The sequence below is a fragment of the Aspergillus chevalieri genome, chromosome 1 (assembly GCF_016861735.1).
Source record: "Aspergillus chevalieri M1 DNA, chromosome 1, nearly complete sequence".
NCBI classification, from domain to species: Eukaryota; Fungi; Ascomycota; class Eurotiomycetes; order Eurotiales; family Aspergillaceae; genus Aspergillus; species Aspergillus chevalieri.
In genome coordinates, this window is record NC_057362.1 from 2,859,635 (window position 1) to 2,876,026 (window position 16,392).

Here is a 16,392-nt window from a genome sequence, read left to right on the forward strand (position 1 = left end):
CGATATTCTTGTTATGGGCTAAGCCCGTAGTACTAATGACTAGCTATCTCACAAAAGATTTCGTTGAAGAACAGGAGAACGAATGTCCGATCGGACAGCTTTATATACAAATGTACGCCGTGCGGGGTAGGTAGTCTGGTAACCCCTCCGATCATCTCTCCGAATAACATATCATTTATTCTACAGGCGCAGCCTGTGACAATTCTCGTCGATGGCTACAATAGTCTAGATAGGAATTCAGTTCATTATTATCTACTATTCCGAGCTCGTGACAGATATGTATTTATTTATGATGAAGGTACTATCGTGGAATTTCGCGTATGCGTAGTCCAGCTGATAGCTACATGCTTTCTGTGACCCAGCTGAGCACCTGGCGCTCATATCTGGATAATATAATCACGAGATCTAAATCTGCTCTCTGCAGCTACCTTGCCAGCCTTCCAGTCATGAAGAACCGGGTCTCCTATCACTCCAGGTTTGCCTTGAGGGACCCCTTCCAGCAACTCGGGCGGCCCATTGAAAAGAACTTCCATGAGATAGTGCGAGCCAATCCCGAATGGGAAGCCCATGACAAGCCATTCGACTTCCAGTTTATTTTGCTGAATGGCCTTCTTTATGCCATCCTGAGCACCCTTCAGAACCTCCTTGGCCTCATCATCATTATACCAATGGTCGGCTTCCACACTGAACGAAGCTAAGACTGCCATAATCAATGCTGTTTTTGTTCATATTTGTCAGCATGTAGCCATAGTTATTAATGGACTTTTGGTACAGCATATTGATGGGACTTTGGGGAGTGTTACTTACAAGAGAGGGTTTTTAGCGTATGTACCAATATTCGATACAGCAGCAATTTTACTTGCCAGCAGTTAAGCCGAGGCTTCTTGTGAAGACAGTTTATAAACGACGCGAAAATAAAATGATTAAAAAAGGGAATTATTCGATTGCGACAGGTCTTGGTTGGCTGTGAAGGAAACCGAAAATTGTTTTGTGTCCAAAGAGGAGAGTTGGCGTTTAAATAGACAATTCTTTGCGACCCCAAAGTGACACGTGATCGGAAGCACATTCGTAAGTAACATATTACCTAGATATAGTAACTATGTCGTGTATGATTATTATCTCCAAGTGCCGCCCGTCGCTTGGCGTGATGCTAGAGAGTAAAGACACCTTTTCGGGGTCCCGGCGTGTCCCCAGCATAGTGATTAAGCGAATCACCGCCCTACGCTAGGCGCTGTGTGTGTGAACGCCCTACGCCGCAGTCACTTTGGGACCTGCGAACTTTCAGACATCCAGCTGCAAGCTTCCGCATAAGGGGATGCGGCTAAAGAAACCAGGTAAAGGTAGAGAAATTTACCGCTAATTGTCCAGTTGAGCTCAGGTATGGATTGAATGGATTATTCATGACGCGACGGGACAGGACAGGACAGGACAGGACAGGACAGGATGGGACAAGACAGGACGAGACTGACGTAGAGTTGTCCAAAATTAGCCAGGTTACTACCAGGTCTACATTGAGCCTTGTAAAGAAACGACTTACCACCACCGAGTCATTTTGAAAAAGATAAATACGAAGTCATGCCTCTTTTTGGTTCCTTTGTATTGAACCATAGCCTTTATGTTCTACCATCAACAATTGACCAAACTATTTCATTGTCTTATATGGCTTGCCTTTATTTGCCTTTAATTCGCTGGGTGAAACATCTCCTACCAAACCCACAAGGCGCGAACAGAGACCGATCCTATTCCCCTACATTTTCGTGGGGCGAAGATATCGACATCCAGCATCCACCACATACTCGTTTCTGGGACACTGTCGGACCCCGAAACCCTAACAGAGAGGCAGGCGTTGTAGTATGCCAAAGCCCTCGCACGCATTCAGCATTAAAGCTCAACGAAGAAGCCACTGTGCTCCAAGCTCCGGGATATTATACAACGCTGCCAGTCCCAGTGTATATATAGAAAAGTGTCCGCTAGCGGTAAGTGTTGGCCGCTGGCCCCTGATTTGACGAACGATATGAGCCTAACGGAAACACTTGGATCTATGGGAAGATTCAAACAACAAGCCATACTTTCATCTGCTCTACAGGTGAGCCAAAATATTACACTCGGCACTCAATTTCATGTGTAACTTACCACTTTTAAGATACCTTGATACAGCAAGCGCATCTGCAATCAGGCAATTACCTCCTGTCATGGGGAGAGGCGCATATGATACAACGGGGATAAAGAAACCTGGTATACCGCCACCGCCGCCGAAATAAAGGGCTCAGTGTCAGAGCCAGAAACATCTGTGCAAGATAGGCCAGCCTCAATTTAGCATGATGGAATTGATAATTAAAATTCAACAATGACATGTTTGATCCATGTGTTAATCTCTTTGTTCTGTTTGGGGTAGGGCCAGACCCATTCACACATTAGATAGTCCGATGCTGGCAGGCCCAGCTTTCTTTCTTTCCCCTCCTCATGTTAAGTATTTCGCGAGATAAGACATAGTGAACGAGACCGTCGCAAAAAGAAAAACAAAATATATTTTAAGAGTGGAGGCTGCTTAAAGCTGCTCTTCTTGAAGTTTCTTAACCGATATAAGAATCTCTGGCATGGAACGTTTCAGCTCAGAAAAGCTGTCACCCTTTACTTCATGAGCCCAACTTGCGAATACTGATGGTTCAAATCTCTCATAGCGAGACATCAAATCCAAGTACTTGAGCCCTATCTTGTGAAGTTTGGTAGCAGTAGCATCGAGTTTGTCTTTCAGGCTCTTTTTGTAAAGGGCTTTTGATTTGCCATAGCCAGAAAAAACCTTTGAGAATATGTCGCGAAGGAGGTTGTCAATAACTTGTTTCTCCTGACCATCTTCGTAAGAAATTTTGGCTGGGTGAAATGCTTTTATAACATGGAAAGTGTGGTCACCAATTGACACCTTTGAAACACGTTGCTGTTTGGCCTCAGACATTGATGAAGAAAGAACATCAATAAGAGGATCTGTAAACCAACCCCAGCGTTCATGGTGTGCGAAGCCCGACAAACCAACCCTCAATAAAGACCTTGCCTTTGAAAATGATGCATGGAGGCAAGGCCCAGCCTGACGCGCTTATTGCCTCAATTGCAGTGGCCCATTCACGATTTCCAGGTTATAAAAGGGGTCGCCGACCATAGTATTCAGACCTTGTAATCACTTTTGCAGTTGCAGTTAAGCCCATTGCAAAGCCAGTCTCATCGAAGTTGTAGATATCATCAGGGTCAATGCCATATTGAAGTATTGTATGTTGCACACAATCAAACCACTCTTGAATGATTTTTGGGTCTTCACACTTTGCACGCTCGTAATTATAGCGCCTAGAGAATCGGGTCGAAAGCTCGGAATGCCTTTTCACAAAGTTGTAACCCAATTCTCGCCGACTGTTTGAATGCTTGAAGTAAGGTCTATAAGGATCATCCTTGATATTACAGCCTTGTACTTTTTGTTAACCAATAAACAATAAACTCTGCACTGCCCCCTTACTAATTCGTACATCCCTGTGGTACGGTACTGTATATATAATTACTTTCAATCGTTTTTATTTGCCTCGAAGATGAGAACAGGGCACTTTTACACATAGACAGCTAAATGACTACGAGAAGAGCTTGTGTGGAGTACCGATGCCTCGGCCGTGGAGTGAGTCCCCTACCTGGTTTCTTCCTCAAGGACGGCGAAGTACGCATCTACATACCAAGAAAATTATTTGTATGGTGGTAAAACAAGGAAACTGATGAAATTCTACAGAATATAGTGTTTTTCGATCCTGGAGAAAGAAGGGAGAGCTCAAATATCATGACATCAAAAGAGAAACGAATTTGGGACAGGATGTGAATAGGGCTCAAGAATTGCAAATTGAAATTTGCTATCAAGATGAAAAGGCAAAGACAGGCGCACAAGCCCCACTAGGAGGGACCTCGCGAGAGTTGAAATGGGACCGTTTTTGCTGTTGGCACATTCAGCAGTCTCCGTCGCCCCCACCATATCCACGCGAACATAAACCTTCGATATCCTCATATGGAAGGCCGACTGCGGCCAGATAAGACGCCTCCTGGTACTCGAACCGGACACTGAAGTCAACGTGATGGATGACGAGGTGTACAGGTTACTGGACTTGGAAAAAGAACTGCGATATGACCAAGTTGCTCAGGGTATCTGGTCAGGCAGATCTCAAGCCAACAGGCATAGTGAACTGTCGGTGGTGTTTTTGCGGAAAAACTCAGAGCTACCTCATCTCTTTTTTAGTAGTAAGCGGATGCGACTTCGATGTTCTGATAGGGAGGCATTCCATCATGGAACATCAGATCAATAACTGTGCGAGTTCTTGTTTGCAATCAGTTAATGGTTCAAATGATGCAAGACGTGAATATGGAAAAAAGCACCTTTGGCAGAAGGACAGCCACGATCTATATCTCTAAGGGCTGCTACTTCAACGCTGCGATCTCCTTCAGCTGTTGAATCACCTTAGTGGTCACAAGTGAGACCTGAAGTGGTGTGGAGAGCAGTCGAATTCCTGTTCAAGGCATGGCTCCTCAGTCAATATGGGACCTTACCACACACTTACCAGGTTAGGGCAGCTGAAATAAAGATAGAATAGCGGTCATCCCAACCGTCATGCAGTGTGCTGCCATTAATTGGCTGATGGCCTAAAAAGAATGAGAACGAATAAATCAATCAACCGATCAATCCTAGCCGACAACTACCCCTACCTTCCCCTCCACAAACAAGGAGGGTTCCTGTCACGGGCTCGGAATAGTAAATAAGAATGAGCATAATTGCGTAATCGCTTCCAGGGAACAGCAACCTCGACTGAAAACAGACTAAGCTCTGATATGAAGCCACATGGTTTTCTACAGTGCGAGAAAAGAGCCAGTACAATTTTTCAAATCATAGGAGTGAATATACGTATGAAATTACCATTCGCCAGAGAATGATCTCATGCGGAAGGCAATTTCGGCCATTCATGGAAATATAGCTTTCTGTTAACAACAGGGTCACCCCTTGTCATCAAGGCTCTGTAGCTAGATGGGAATAACGGTAACCGGTTTTCATGAAAACCTAGCAATAATGTTGTACAAAGTAACATGCATCTTCAATAACAGGCACATAATACAAGAATAATATTAGTGATCAGACAGCCATGTACAGTGGCGAGGGACCTCTCATCAACTCTGATAGTTCTAACAGATACCCTCTATTGTCTGCCTGACGTTCTAATCGGCAAAGGAATCAAGACAAGAGGCTTTCTCAAGCTCTCGGGCACAAGGGATACTGAAAAGCATATTGAGCGTATTACAACTTAATTAGACCAGACTGGACTTGGTTGGGCGCAGTTGTCGTCACGTAGGAAGCGGGGCCATGTTGCATTTGCATGATCTGTGATTTGCGGCCCACTACAATCCGGCAGATATCCAGTATTCTGGGTAGTTAATCTTCTGCCGAAAAGTGCGCGGAGTAGGTAGCGTGGGAAGAGAATTTTGATCAATGGTATGTCTGATATCGACAATTTCATGCATAATCGCAGCATCCAGTTATCCAAGGGAACCTGAGTTCAAGATTATATCCAATGTGATATCTTACAACGATAATCCCAGAATGTCGCTCGGTTGAATTTACACACACAAGGCTAGTAAATGATGTTGCGCAATGCCATGGCGGTCTCTGTATCATAATCTCCGATGAACTTGTCTCCCCTCTTTCACTTGTTTCCCCTTTTTGTTCTGACGGCGGGTCGGCAGGGGTGATGCAGGCTTCTTCGAATTTTCTTGCAGGCGCTTAATGCGCGTACTCCTTCGTAGATTGACATTCGCTGGTTGGGCTTTGGATTTCGGAGCACGTTTCTTAGAATTGTTGGGCGTTTGAGTAGTACGCGGGTCTTCGGCGGTTGGATGTTGATGAGTAGGGATCGGAGTAGGAGGATTGCTCAATAGTATGGGAAGCACATATGTAACAAATTTAATGCGATAATTGTTTGCTCCACTTCGAATAAATCTCATCATATATGTGACAGCATCTTCATTATTTTTGGTTGATAAGTAGTCAATAGAATTCAGAAGAAATTTTGTCTGAACATCATTGAACTGCGCTTCCAACCCCTCGTTTCTCTTCTGCCATTCAATTTTCAATGCGTTAATATCATAGTTGCTCATTTCTCCGTACTTTCCGGTCCTAATGAGCTGTTCCATGATGTTGACAAAATGCGGGTTGTCGACATAGCAAGATTCCCGCCGATTAGATGACAGCAGAGTCTCAGCTTCGTCCGGCGACATGCCTAGTCTCTCAAGGTATTCTCTGCATTCTTTGAGTTCAACAGGATGCTCAGTGTAGGTTATTTGGGTAGGTGGAGGACTGGAGTGTAAAGTGGGATTCATGATGCGAGTTGTAATTGTGGAAGTGTATGTATCCAAGTGAGTTGGAGTGTGGTGCTAGCAGGTGGTATCGCGTTACCTGCGATCCATACCCCTGAGGCGGAATAATAACCGGACCGAGGCTGAAACAATAGTACGCGTTGGATAAAACGTAAACACATGTGTCATGATAACTAGTCAAATATATAAATATATATATGTGCGTAACTACCTCATTGTTTCATTAGATGTTTGTCTCCAAATTCTTTTTCCCCTATAGTGGCGTTTTATGGCCTGTGACAATCGACTACCGATCCGACCACCACCCCCTAGCAGATATCACGCGTGAAACAAAGATCTAGGACCCTAATTTTCCTCAAATACAATATTCAAAGTGAAATACACAATGAGTCTTCCCTCGCCGCCTCCAGATACTTGCAATTGCAAGGAGCGACCTGTTGATGCTCCAATATATCTCATTCCATTGTCGGACTCAGCAGTCTCCTCTTCTAAATTGTGGGCAAACACGAAAAGACAAGCTTTCGCAACAATCCCACCATACATATCTGACTTACAGAATCCCAGCTCGGTCCAGACAGCTGGAGTTTTCAACGTACTCAGGCTAGCACCAACATTGGAGAAAAGTCAGTACACTCTTGGCACAGGTGATAACAATGACATTGTTATGCACACAATTAAAGAGAAGGAATGTTGGGTAAACTACCTGCATTGCCGACTCATTCCTGATCCTGACAACGCTGCCATCATTGTGTGCAATCCATCAACAACAACTTTCACTGTGCAAAACATAAACGAGCGCGACCCAGAGGTAAAAATCTTGCCAAAACAAAAAAAGGGTAAATGGGCCATTTCTATCGGCGAAGGTAAATGGTACCTGACGCTTGGACGAGGACTCAAATTTTTTGTGATTGTCCCACCACGCAATCCTGATATTAACCAAGGATTGCCTGTCCGCGGCGGGCCCTCACAAAACCTCATCAGCAAATGTGGCATGGAAATCAAACGCATTGCTTGCACCCAGAGAGCTGAGATATTGACAGTTCGACACTGTGGAATAGTCGTTACAGCCAAAGTATATAAGAAAAATGATTTGGTATCTGCGGCTCAAAATTGGGAACATGAGAAGATGATATTGGCTTATCTAAGGCCATTTCAAATTGTATGTTCTTTCCCAATGACTAATCTAACGCATCGCTGATTCAATAGGAGCACATTACAAATTTAAGGGACATGGATGGTTCGCGTCTGACTTTATACATTGATTACATTGCGGGACGCGATCTCAGTAAAATGGTCACTGAAAACGGCTTTTCCCAGATGACGGAATCCCAGGGCTATGATATATGGCAAGATGCGGTTGAAGGCTTGAAACACCTTCACAAACATAATGTGAACCATCATGACCTCAAACCAGAGAACATTGTCATTCTGCTTCCAAAGGGAGGTCGCAGGAGGGCAGTTCTCTGTGACTTTGGAATAGCCACAATTGGTCCTAAAATGCACTATAACGGCACGCCATCCTACATTTCCCCAGACATTATGGTGGGGAAGATACGGTCCGCGCCTGATGATATATGGGCCCTAGGAGTTACTATGCTTTTTGTGTTCGGCTTTATCCCACTGCCCAAACACTCCTGGATCATCCAAAAAATAGAGGAAGGTGACCCGAAAACACTATTGGCAATGACTAATTGGAAGCTTGAAATCCGGCGCATTTGTCAGAAATTGCCTGAGAGGCTTGGCCTGCTTCAATGCATGCTCAATGAAAGTAGAGCAAAGCGGATCACCGCTTCTCAGCTTTCAGAAAGGCTCTGAGAGTGGTATGTGCAAGGGCGGGCTCATGGGTCTAGAGCTGTTACGTTATCAAGTCTCGCCAAGAAGAGGCATGCATGGTGCCCCATAGTGCTCCATTCACCGGATAACACCCATCATTTACAGAATGATATTCCACGCACACTCCCTGCAAGGTTTCCTCGCTGGCTATCGGCATCCGGCTTCCCAAACTCGACGGATCATGACCCTATTGGTTATCAACAAAGAACTCCATTCGCCTTCCCTTTCCAGCTAGATCAGGATTCCTGTTTTTTCCGCTTTTCATCCTTTCCAATTTTTTCATTTCGTCTCTTTTGTGCCAAGCCAACATCACTGCATCTTTCAAGCTATTCCTTTTTGTTCTTTCTACTTTTGATGTATAGACTGGATAGCCATGGATATCCGGCTAAGAAACCCGGCTGTCGAGTCGAGGCTGAGCCCGTCCTTGACCGAGTAGAGAATCAATCAGACTCAGCGAGCGCTTTTTTCCGTGGTGATCAGACCCTCATTGTTGGATTCATCGTCATGTGCGGACGTCACGATCCACAAACTTTCTTTCTTTTGGATATAAAGAAGGGGAGTTTTACCATCGACAACCAATTCAAACGCTTACTTGCTATTGAGCATCTGGCGTTGCTATATGATGGATGGCTCGCGCGTACAAGAAATGAACCTTTAGAATGGGCAGTTTACAGCAACCGATTCCACAACTATGTCCAGTGGCAGGCTTTCATTCATGAACAACGTCTCCTAAACACATGTCAATGCCGGGGCTGGGTTGAGTCTGGCCAAAAGCTCCGCAAAATCGAACGTGAAACTTGCATCCCGGGAATTTCACTTGCATTGATTCCCGAGCTACCACGGATTCTACACCTCTGTAACGCTCAATTCAAGAAGTTGATCTCTATTTTGAAAAAGGAAGGCAGTTATCCTAAAATTAAAGGATTGAGGATAGGAGCGTTGGCATGGGCGGACAGTAAAACCGGGCACGAGCGAGGCAAATGTGGAATGAGTAGAGAAGGATAAACATCCACTGATTTGCCAATGAAGTGGACCGATGTAACGAAGTCGATTCGTTTGGTGTTTCTGTACACAACATATTTCGTAGGACCTATGCTCTGAGCTTAAAAGCCATTCGCCTTACTTTAATCTGATTGTTGTTGATAGCATTCTATCCGAGCCCCACAGTGATTGCGGCACAGTTGGCCTCAGGCACAGCGCTTAGGACGGTCTGCTGATTTGATGAACCACTGCGCCAGGAACACGGCGTAGTTGGTGATCCGTCCAGCACCATCCGGAAGATGGAGACACTAATGCCAAATCTTCTTTAGACATAAATGTCGACCAGTCATAATAACACTGGGCGTGCGTGAACATTTCTCCCCTATACCCTCCAACTTTAATGCCGACCCAGACGGTCTTGAACACACCAAAGGACATTATATACCCAGAACTGTATAAAATTTCCCCCTAAATGAGACGATTGGTAAGCGACAACAACCCAAGTTTTCCTAGTCTGTAAGTTACTATATAAAGAATTAGAAGACGCAAAAGTACGGGTTGAGAGGCGGACGCGTCAGAGTTAATTGGCGCTGATTTGTATGTGACTGGGATATCAATCCTGCCTCGCTCCTTAGTCTGCGTTGGTCTGATAGGCCATTGATTGATGAAGAGATACAGCTACGAAAGTTTAAATGTGATGGCACACGGCACATTTGCTCATGTACTAGCCTGATATAACTCGCCGCACCTCTTTCCTCCTAACACTACGACCGACTACTGGTTACTTGGGGACAATACCGTGAAGCAATAATGGAAGAGCTCGGTGAGCTATGCTCTACTCGAGCTATTGACATACAAGATGGCACATTGGACAAGGGCGATTTTCTTCGACAGGTAAGCTTTGAACACATCCAGCAGCTGAGTCAGGCTAACCATGTAGGTTGCCCATTTTATCATCCTCAATAAGGACCATCTACCCGACAATACACGGCTTTCTCTGCTTGATGCATTCGGGAAAAGAAAAAGGTCATCCAGCACGAAACCGAATCGGTCACGAGGGACTGGTGCCCGAGAACGCATTGAAGAAGCGAGAGAAATTGACATAATGCCGTCCTCCCAATTACTCAGGTTCACCGCGAGAATCGAAATGACTCCTGCTGATTTATGGACTGTCGGGTTGTCAGTGGATCTAGACTGGGACAAGAAAATTTTGCGTCATATCTATCGCGGAAACCGACAAAATGACAGGCTAGCTGTATTATTATTTTATCAAGTTTATTGTCCATACCGAGCCCTAGAGCTATGACAGACCGTTATCCGTGGACTTGAGGCCGTTAGCTATCCTACAGTCTCTTATCCATATAAGTTCCTGGGGCACTAGCCCCCTTCCATACTCTTTCTGATCCTTTTCCTTGCCCCAGACCGCCTGTTTGCGCAGGGCTTTCGAGCACAGTGCTCTCCTTGTGTTTCGTGCGGGATGGGTGCGGCCTAGGCTGACTTCAGCTCAGGCTACCCTTCCTGCTATCCTTCTCCTGTTCGAATTGCCTCCAATGATTCCAATCCCCATTCATCATCTTTTTGGACCCTTTCTGCCGTTCGCTGTAGGTGTGCTCGAGGTAGAGCTACGCTGGTACTAGCTAGAAATTGTAGCAGCGCCTTGGTAGCTTTGGGCTCTCTTAGAAGTCGTCCTTGCGGGTGTTCCTCTGCAGCAGTGGGCCTCATAACTCCATCTAGCTCCAGATTTTTGTAGAGCTTGTTTCGTTGATGTCGCCATTTCCGGCATTCAAAGAGAAGATGGTGTATTGTCTCCCTTGATAGGCCACAATCTCTGCAGGTTGCATCTTCTTGGGCCTGGATCTGATGTAGATATGCTCCAACAGCTGCATGTCCTGACTTCAGTTGAAAATACCGGCTCGCTAGGTGCTTGGGAGCCACTGCAGCTGCAGAGTTGAGTCGCCAGTTCTTCTGTGGTCTATATGTTCGCTGACCTTGTTGGGATCGCTTGCTGAGCTCCTTGGCAAGCCATCTCTGCCTCTGTGCTGTAATGGCCTCTATTCGGGCTCTACAGGTGAATGCCAGGGAGATCTCTCTTGGGCCTCTTCCTGGGGGTTTGTTGGCTGCCTGTTTTGCCACCTGATCGGCTCTCTCATTTCCTTCTACCCCTGCGTGTCCCGGAACCCACTGGACAGTGGGAAGCTAGCTGTAATTTATCAGGCATTTTATACAATTGCAACATACTTGTTCATCCGATCCATTTGTGGAGCATTTAATGTGAGATTTGTTACGGACTGTGTTTTGCGCCATTGCACCGCCTTGATCGATCCGCACCATGAAGAAAATGCTGAGCTGGTGAAACAAAACCTCAGGGATGACTACAAAGCCGGAAGAGGGACTGTAGTTGAGCCGTGTTGCATTGGGACTACCGAAATATCCAGGTGTTGGAGCGTACTGTGAGTTGTTTTCCCAAGTTACAGGATCTTCGGGCTGGGAGATGAAATCGTCATGAGATGGGCTTTGTGTCATCTCTACAGTACGATGACAGTCCTGGGAGGGTCCATGTCAGCTTCCCCAAGTACCGGATTTCCTTAGGACTCGGTAACGAATGAGAATCGCAGCGGATAGCAGAAACCAGAGCTAGAGAAACAAGTTGCGTACCAGGATAAGTTCTCTATGGCGTCACTACAGCCTTCTTTTGGATTTAAGAGAGTGTGGGCGAAGGCTGCGCGTGACAAATAGCCCAAGAGATGAGAGAATGAAAGAAGATCTTGCCAGATTGTTAGGATTCTCTTTTTGTTTGATCTGTTTGCACGATGGATTCCATCGGTTTTACAAGAAATTACGGTACTATAACAATGACTCATTGTGGTTACCAGGGAATACAATACTGCCCTACAGGGATTAACAGGGGAAGAGCTAAAATTAGATTAATGTGTCCCCACTTAGGGTCCGGGAATTAAATCGCAAGAGTGTGGAGTTAAAGCTGATTTTGAATTCCACTGTAAGAATGAAAAGCCTTACAGTGCCGCCCGTTATTGCCTTCCATGTCAGAGACATGGAGTTGCTCTTTCAAACCCTAATCACATGATGCTGTAACTTACAGGTTCTGTATCGAACATGTAAAATTCCTGACAGATGTTACAGTATGTGGCTGGGTGCTTTTGGCTGTGGATGTCGCCAAGAATACATCGAAGCAAGTCACATGGCCACCTTTGTTCAAGGTTCCCGTGCGCTTTGTCATAAATCATTGACCCCCGCGCTGGGAAATCGAAGCGTAACAAACTGTTCCCCACCCTCCAGCAAGACAAGCTGTCCAACAGAGCATGACTACTTCAAATTCTAGCCCTTCTATTCCTTCCGAATTCGATGATGAGGTTGACAATGCCGATGCTGAGCTCCCTTTCGGACACGTATGGGCATATCCATGCAAGCTTCCTTCATGTCCCGACTACGGCAAGTCCTGGGTCCTTCGAAGCAATTTCCTCCTCCATCTACAGGAGCAATATGCACACAAAATGACAGCGATGACACCAGCCGCACGCCGTACAATCGAGAAAAAGTGGCGGTATACGACCGATCCTCATCTGCCGCCTCGGGCGGCCCCAGACTTCCCTTCCCGAGAGGATCCAGACGAACACATATGGGAATATAGTTTCAGGAATAACACTGGGAAGATAATAACGGGCAGGGGCACGAGGAAGCAAATGGAAATGCATAAGCGTCAGGACACTGAGAAAAGCAGGGAAGGCAGATAGCATAGCCACATTCTTGCTGGTGCGTTGTTAGTCCACTAAATGTAGTCCATCGCGACGAGGTTGAACTACTATACTGAGGAGATGCAAGTACATAACTAAGTCTGTATTTAGCTAGCGATGGCCTTTAGCCCTTGACAAGAATCAGAGAGTTTATGATCACATTATACAACAGAGGAAGCTTTCCCTTACGCTGCCAGGCATAGATTTTTCTTGCCATTTGTAACTGGTTTGGGTGACTGCAATTGCTAGGTTGGGAGGAGTGTGAACAAGCAACACCATAGTGGTTTGGGTGGTTATTCTAGGATGTAAAACAGTGGTTACAACCTGGACCAAGTTTTAAATACAGAAACAGCCGTATAAGGTTTAGCGCGCCATGTGACCAGGGTTTGAAAGAACGTCTCTTTGTCCCCTGACATGGAAGGCAATAACGGGCGGCATTGTATTTTACTCTTACAACAATGTGCAACTTCTAACACAATACATGTAGATTTTGCATGAAATATGCATATCACTGAATTTCTATGTTGGTCCTGTTTGTAGGACCGCCAGACTTAACTGGACCGCGGTGCGGTCCTTAGGTGTCACACCAAAAACCGGACCACAGCAATCTGGTCCAGTTTGGTTTGCGGTCCCTGCGGTCCCATTTCGAGGTCCATGGGCAATATACCTCTTTCCTCAATCTAGATCTCTCCATATAGACCTCGTTAATCGCGGAATAATCAACTCCCGAGTCATTAAATTTAGTGGAGAGTCACTCTAAATAATCAGGTCATAGCAAGGAACATAAAACAAGACTTGATTCTAACTCCCAGCGCCCACTGTTAACCATATTTATTTAGCCATCAAGATCTAGAAGCCCTGAATTCAAAAATATTGCCAAGAATAGCCACCGGTACTGTACAGGGATATCTTTCAGTCCTCTTAAGCAAGTGACCGGAAATTTTTATTAGGCTGGGATGGTATTTTCATTGTGTCTCTTGACGATAGACACGAAGAAGGTCGAGTAAATCCTGGACAATGCTTTCTTCAACCCAACATTGTATCAAAACCTGTGATACTTTGCCATTGGCACCTTCAATATGCCGCTTGTCAAGAACATCGAATTCGTCATATTTGCCTTTATCCCACTAGAAATATATGAATAAATGCATGAAAATGAATTAAAGAGTGTTTCTTACCAGCTTGCCATGAAAATCATTGTTCGAAGATGCCAACGATGAGAGATCGTCAGTGTAACTCGGGTCATAGTCTCCTATGTTAAGGTCGTCCTGCGGGTCAATGAAGTCATTGTCAGACGTGTGTACAGAGTAATCAGACTCTGATTCCAAATCAGTATCTTGAATATCGATTCCTTCGTCACTGTCCTGCAGTGAGGTTTGGAAGTCCCATTGATCGCTCTCCTGCATTTTGTATCCGCTCAATTTGTGTTTTCTCAGGCTTATGTGCTTGGAATTCGTGTGAAACTCGCTTTATTAAATACCAATTTCAAGTTCCATCTTATAGAGGCCCTCATATAAACAGTCGAGCGAATTAAATGACAAAAAGGACTTGCATCAAATTGAGAAGCGTCACCCACCTCAAACAAAAGCCACTCAAATTACGGTCTATGGACGACTCAACAAAGCAAATGAGCAATTGCTACCGACACAATGATCTAGATGTTAGGCCTGCCATACTGCTCAACCGGCATGTTTGCCAAGGGTTATATGCCTTTTGAGGTTAAATTTGTGCACAAAGGGCCCAGTTCCTTATAATGACAGCCAAATCACTTCCCCTCAATTTAGGTGGGTGTAAAATATAACCAACAGAAGGCCAAGTTCTTTAGAAGTGCCTCATGGGCCAAGTATGGGCTGAGTCATTTGAATGAAAGACTTGACCTTACCTACTTATAAATAAACGGCATCTCAACATCCAGCCGCTGCAATGAAGTACTGTGTAATTAAGGGTGAACGTTATGGTTGTCATGGTGGGTGTTATCTGGGCTATATGGGCCTTGGCCACTACTGTATGCATACCTTTACCTTACTGGGTGACCTTTATCCTGATAGTAGCCTAGATATCCGGCGTTGCTATCTATAGAGATTACAAGAACCCCGAAAAGGGCATGGTAAATACTGGAAATGGTCAATTAAGTTATCCATTGATTAACAAATGAGGTTTTGCATCCTGGCGTATTTAACAACCCCCAGTCTGACAGGCCACCTTCCATGGTTTCTGGTATGCTAGATGAGGTCGCATTGCAGTGGTTATACTAATATGCTATTTAAACTCGCGCGACAGCTACATCATCTAGACAAGAACCTTTTCGGAATCGTCACACTCATCGCCACCACTCTGTGAGACGTCGAGCTCACTAAAAGGGCATGGGTAGTGAACCCTAGATCTGCATCAAGTGGCTCTGTAGCCACCTCTGAAAAAGACAAAGATTGCATGTGTTGCATGTACTCAGGAGAGTAGGGGATTTGGAATAGGGAAAATATTATGATCTAATTCATTATTATCGCTGAAACAGTTGAAATGCTATTATTTGCCTAGCAACGTGTCACGGCGCTCTACTAGGATAATGGAACGTCCAACTCATGGGTTCTACCTAGGTAGCTATCGACGAGAATAATCAACATGAGGAAGGAAGAAAGGAGGTAACGCCATATTTATCAACAAAGCAACAAAGCAAACAACCACACCTCACGTGATAAGCAACCAACGTGACCAGGCCGTCACATTACCCCCCGGCTTCAATAGGCATTGTCCTCAATGTCATGGTCAACCCACAGGTAAGAAAACATGAGAAGGCAACAATACATGAGACACTTGAAAAAGAAAAACACATGAACATGTCCAAACATCTCCAAAAATCAATCATCGAGATCATTAAGGTCATCAAGACGGTTTGCCTCTAACCTTGCAATCATCTGCTGGTTCCATATTTTATTGGATTCCTTGTGTGCCTTCATGGAACAATCCTTCACCCAATGATCAGAGGAGCCACATCTCACACAGGATCCTTGTTGTCGTCGTCTGTTCCTTTCATCTAGGGAGGTGGACGCTGCTGACAGGGAGTTGATATTGATGACGCTGAGGTCCATAGGATCAGACTTGGTGTGAGAGCCAGATTGGTGTGATTGAGAGTGGGAAACATTGGTGGAATTTGAGCTGAAAGAATGACTTCCCAATTGTTGAACCACACGAAGGAAATCAGTGTATGATTTTGGAAGATTCAACTGCTGGTTGAGACGTCCTCGGAGAGTAGGATTGAGGCCTTTCCTGAATGCTGAAATCTTGGTGACATCAGGCCAATCTTTGCCCTTTGCCTCATAAAGAATCCTCTCAAACTTGGCGATGTAGGCTGCCACAGATTCACCACTGTCCTGCTTTAGGGCTAATAGATGATCTTCAGCTTCTTGAATCTTGTTGGGGTTGTCGTAAACCAGAGATAGTTGAT

The 16,392-nt window shown here is 45.1% G+C and overlaps 7 protein-coding genes across 7 annotated transcripts; 4 read left to right on the forward strand and 3 right to left on the reverse strand.

The window, feature by feature from the left end:
* Positions 1–377: 377 nt before the first annotated feature.
* Positions 378–707, reverse strand: ACHE_10979A (uncharacterized protein; the record flags this gene model as incomplete). Its single annotated transcript, XM_043285285.1, has 1 exon — positions 378–707. The coding sequence occupies one exon, from the start codon at positions 705–707 to the stop codon at positions 378–380; it is 330 nt and encodes a 109-aa protein (XP_043132099.1).
* A 4,975-nt stretch (positions 708–5,682) lies between these two features.
* Positions 5,683–6,387, reverse strand: ACHE_10980A (uncharacterized protein; the record flags this gene model as incomplete). Its single annotated transcript, XM_043285297.1, has 1 exon — positions 5,683–6,387. One exon carries the CDS (start codon positions 6,385–6,387, stop codon positions 5,683–5,685), a length of 705 nt encoding a protein of 234 aa, XP_043132100.1.
* A 1,123-nt stretch (positions 6,388–7,510) lies between these two features.
* On the forward strand, positions 7,511–8,199 carry ACHE_10981S (uncharacterized protein; the record flags this gene model as incomplete). Its single annotated transcript, XM_043285308.1, has 2 exons — positions 7,511–7,543; positions 7,591–8,199. The coding sequence occupies 2 exons, from the start codon at positions 7,511–7,513 to the stop codon at positions 8,197–8,199; spliced, it is 642 nt and encodes a 213-aa protein (XP_043132101.1).
* Positions 8,200–8,571: 372 nt separating this feature from the next.
* ACHE_10982S (uncharacterized protein) lies at positions 8,572–9,222 on the forward strand (the record flags this gene model as incomplete). Its single annotated transcript, XM_043285319.1, has 1 exon — positions 8,572–9,222. One exon carries the CDS (start codon positions 8,572–8,574, stop codon positions 9,220–9,222), a length of 651 nt encoding a protein of 216 aa, XP_043132102.1.
* Positions 9,223–10,008: 786 nt separating this feature from the next.
* On the forward strand, positions 10,009–10,504 carry ACHE_10983S (uncharacterized protein; the record flags this gene model as incomplete). The annotated part of the gene is made up of 2 exons (XM_043285330.1): positions 10,009–10,092; positions 10,139–10,504. The coding sequence occupies 2 exons, from the start codon at positions 10,009–10,011 to the stop codon at positions 10,502–10,504; spliced, it is 450 nt and encodes a 149-aa protein (XP_043132103.1).
* Positions 10,505–12,518: 2,014 nt separating this feature from the next.
* Positions 12,519–12,950, forward strand: ACHE_10984S (uncharacterized protein; the record flags this gene model as incomplete). The annotated part of the gene is made up of 1 exon (XM_043285341.1): positions 12,519–12,950. One exon carries the CDS (start codon positions 12,519–12,521, stop codon positions 12,948–12,950), a length of 432 nt encoding a protein of 143 aa, XP_043132104.1.
* A 965-nt stretch (positions 12,951–13,915) lies between these two features.
* ACHE_10985A (uncharacterized protein) lies at positions 13,916–14,356 on the reverse strand (the record flags this gene model as incomplete). The annotated part of the gene is made up of 2 exons (XM_043285352.1): positions 13,916–14,077; positions 14,129–14,356. 2 exons carry the CDS (start codon positions 14,354–14,356, stop codon positions 13,916–13,918), a joined length of 390 nt encoding a protein of 129 aa, XP_043132105.1.
* Between the last annotated feature and the right edge of the window lie 2,036 nt (positions 14,357–16,392).